The 3,547-nt window shown below is 50.6% G+C and overlaps 1 protein-coding gene across 1 annotated transcript in view; it reads left to right on the forward strand.

The window, feature by feature from the left end:
- The first annotated feature begins 3,187 nt into the window (after positions 1–3,187).
- MKRN1 (makorin ring finger protein 1) overlaps positions 3,188–3,547 on the forward strand; it is an 18,805-nt gene continuing 18,445 nt past the window's right edge. The window contains exon 1 of the mRNA XM_011359483.2: positions 3,188–3,542. Coding sequence (XP_011357785.1) covers positions 3,367–3,542 — 176 coding nt within the window. The 5' untranslated portion in view covers positions 3,188–3,366. The remainder of the gene's footprint in view (positions 3,543–3,547) is intronic.

The following is a 3,547-nucleotide window of genomic DNA, read 5'->3' on the forward strand; positions in this document are numbered from 1 at the left end:
AACTGACTAATAGCGAAGGAAATGCTCACCGTCCCCTTTCTTGTTAAGCCTCCTTTCTCTCTTCCCTCGTCATTGCCAGGTGTTTCTAAGCTGGCCTGACCCCGAGTCGGCAGAGGTGGATGAAGCGAATGCTCCCATGAGATTCCTCCCCAGGATAGGAGTGACCCCACTGGACTGGAGCACCTGAGAAGGAATTAGTAGTCTGAGAAGGTTCTCGGTGCCCTCACATCGCACCTCACGAGCAGCCGTTACTCCATGTGCAATTAAGAACCTGGCTATTTGGGTCACACCGGTACAGCACAGTCACTTATAAATGTTTTGTGAATGAAGAAATGTATGAATTGGCCTTGAGCTGAACTTTTCTCCCAGAAATCTAAAATGGAGATGAAGGTTTAGTTTGTTTTGTTTCCCTACAATACAAAACGTTATTATTCCTATTGGTATGGATAGGGAGCCAAGGCATAGTAAAGTTTATAACATTAGAGAATTCTTTCATTCATTGCGCAAATATTGTTGAGCACCTACTATGTACCACTGTTCTAGGGGCTCGGAATACGTTTGAGCAAAACAGGCAAAGATGGCTGCCCTCGGAGAGCTTCTGTTCCAGCTAGGAGAGACAGACAGTACATCGACATAATGAACAAGCAAATGCTATAGTGAATTAGAAGGTAAATATTACGGAGTAAAGAAAAAGTAGAGCAAACTAAGGAGATTGGAGGGAGGTGAGGAAACAGATTGCAATATTTTAAAAGGCAGTCAGAGGAGAGGTTGAGATTTGAGAATGTCTTGTTGAGATTTGGCAGAAGCTTGGTGGAGCTCGCCAAGGGTGATGAGGTCCCCGGCAGACGGAACGGCTAATGCGAGGACCCTGTGAAGTGTGACTAGTGTGTTTGGGGCAGCAAAGCCAGAAAGGGGCAGACCAGAGATGGGGTCTGAGAAAGGGAGAAGCCACATCACACCCAGCCTAGTGGGGACAAATCCTGATAGAAACTGTCCTTTCAGAACTTTGAACAGAGGAGGAGTGACATGGCTGCAGGGTTGAGCTGAAAGATCCAAAATTCACAACTCAGCTTGGATGGGCATGTGTGGGCTTCCATGGAGGAGAGGCTACTCAGTGACAAAACAGCCACTGGACCTTCCAGCTAGATCCAGCTAGATCTAGGCCAGAACAGACTGACTGCCTCCCATGAATCCCCTCACAGAGTGCCCCGTCCTCCCTCCCCCCCATGCGCCAGGAGTGCTGGTTTCTGCGACAGGCCAGTGTCCCGCCCCTGGCGAGCTTGCAAGCATTTTTTTCCCCTTATCTGGGCGGGTCAGGCCCCAGTTGCCCCTATCTATTCCACCCTGCCCTACATAACTTTTTAGCACCTTCCATGTGGCACGAAAGATATCCACGTTTCGCCCCAGACAATCCCGATATGTAAGTCCCCTTAACAAACTCTTTGGTCTCCCAGCCACGGATTTGTGTAACAGCTTGGGGACAGCCTTAGGTCCCATCTCCCTCCATTTTAGGACCAGGGCTGGATTATGTCCTAAATTCAGGCCCAAGGTCTTTCCAGGTGTGCCACCGAGACTCAGATCTGTTATGATCTCATATGATGGCACCGAGGGCTCTGAGCGGGGCACCGCCGCTTCCAGCTGAGGGCAGCAATAAAGAAAAAAAATAATCCATAATTTACAAGAGGATTTTCCTAAAATAGAATTGCTTTAAGTAACCCTTTTTCTTAACATGTAAAGTACTTGCTTTGTTCTTTCTCACTAAAAATAACGTACTTGACTGATAATACCTAATCGATAGCAACTACCAGGAATTCATGGCAGTCCGACAAACAAGTTTGTTAACTTGACACAGCAGGGGAGACCAGGAAGCAGAGGAATGGGGGGCATCTTGGAAAGGAGAGTAGGAGGGCTTAAAGGGTTGAAGCTCATACTAGGTGATTCTGGGGAGGGACAAAAAGAGACCAGCTCTAGTTTGGGTGCTGTCATGCAGTGGAGCAGTTTGGGAACTGGGTGTCTCAGCAATCTTTGGAAGGTAGGAGGGAGAAATGGAGTGGGTGAGAGAAGTCAGTAAAAAAGCTGTAATTACTCAGCCGAAGGGGATCGTTAATCATTCCGCAGCCGTGGTGTGGCCTTGAGAGAATCATTGCTGTCTGTTGGCTTTTCCGCTGTCCTTGTATGTGTCTCTTAGGAACATGGTGGTCTGATTGGCAGTGGAGCAAATTTTCACTTTCTCAAGGTAGAGAGACCGTAGAAAAGCAAATTTAAGGGCTTAGGAAAAACTGCCTTTGGAAGCTCAGATTTAATATGCAGCGTCTGGGTGGGCAGTAGGCATTGATGGGGATACACGATTGAAAACATCTTACTTTTCATAGTTTAAGAAATAACTCTTAGAAGCTGAGGTATTTCGACACCTCTTGTTGTTCGTTCTCTATTAAGTATTAACTGCAGCGTGAAGCAATGACAGGGTTTTACATGGACTCTCAATTTCCTCAACCACCTCTGGGGTAGGTATTGTTATTTTTAAATGGTTATTTATTTTTTAAACTTATTTTTAGAGATGAAGGAATCAGGAGCACTAAAAGGTAGGGTAACATGCTTAAAGACAGTAGCTAGGAGTGGGAAAAGTCAGGAGATAAGGGAAGTAAGTGACTGGAGCCTTTGCTGTGCCACCATGCTAGTCTCTTGGGCTCAGCTTAGCACTCACACTTCTGGAGGAATTAACAGAACATTTCCTAAGTGTTCGCTATGCTCCCGGCACTAACTACTAAGCTCAGTGATTGCCACGCTTATCATATAGTCCTCACAGCATGCCTACGAGGTAGAGTCTACTGTCATCCCCTTTTGACAGATGGGGAAACTGAGGCTCAAAGAATGGGTATCCAGCCCAAGTTCATATAGCTGTAATTGGTAGGTAGAGCCAGTAAATGGGAAAGTTTGGATTCAAAGCCAGGGCCCAAATTCCCGCTCCCCGCTGCGCCTCTCCACTGCACCACCCTCTGCTACGAAGTACTCGTCCGGGTCAGCGCTCTTGAATTCGGACTTTGGTTCCCTGGATGTGCCGCCTGGGGGCAGCAGGGGGTGGGGCCCACCTGGCGGAGGCCGCCCTCGCCCCGCCCCTCCCAGGCGGGGCGGTCCCGTCCACCAATCAGAGGGCGCTGGGGGCGGGCCGCGGGCGCTCCTGGTCTGGCCCGCAGTTCGAGCGGCGAGAGCGCTCGGAGACGCTTCGCGGGGCCGAGGGGAGCAAGCGGGCGCTTCGGTCTCCTTCCCCTCCCCTCCCCTGGCCTCGCCGCCTTCTCCTTCTCGCAGCCGGACCGGAACTATGTGATCCGGAAGTTCCGGTGCCATTGCTGTGTGGGGTAAACAGTAATGGCGGAGGCTGCAGCTCCCGGAACAACAGCCACACCATCAGGAGCAGGAGCGGCAGCGGCGGCGGTGGCAGCGGCCTCCCCCACCCCTATCCCCACAGTCACCTCCCCGTCCCCGGGGGCGGGGGGAGGGGGAGGCGGCAGCGGCGGCGGCTGGACCAAACAGGTCACCTGCAGGTGAG

The sequence above is a fragment of the Pteropus vampyrus genome, unplaced genomic scaffold, assembly GCF_000151845.1.
Source record: "Pteropus vampyrus isolate Shadow unplaced genomic scaffold, Pvam_2.0 Scaffold48, whole genome shotgun sequence".
Lineage (NCBI taxonomy): Eukaryota > Metazoa > Chordata > Mammalia > Chiroptera > Pteropodidae > Pteropus > Pteropus vampyrus.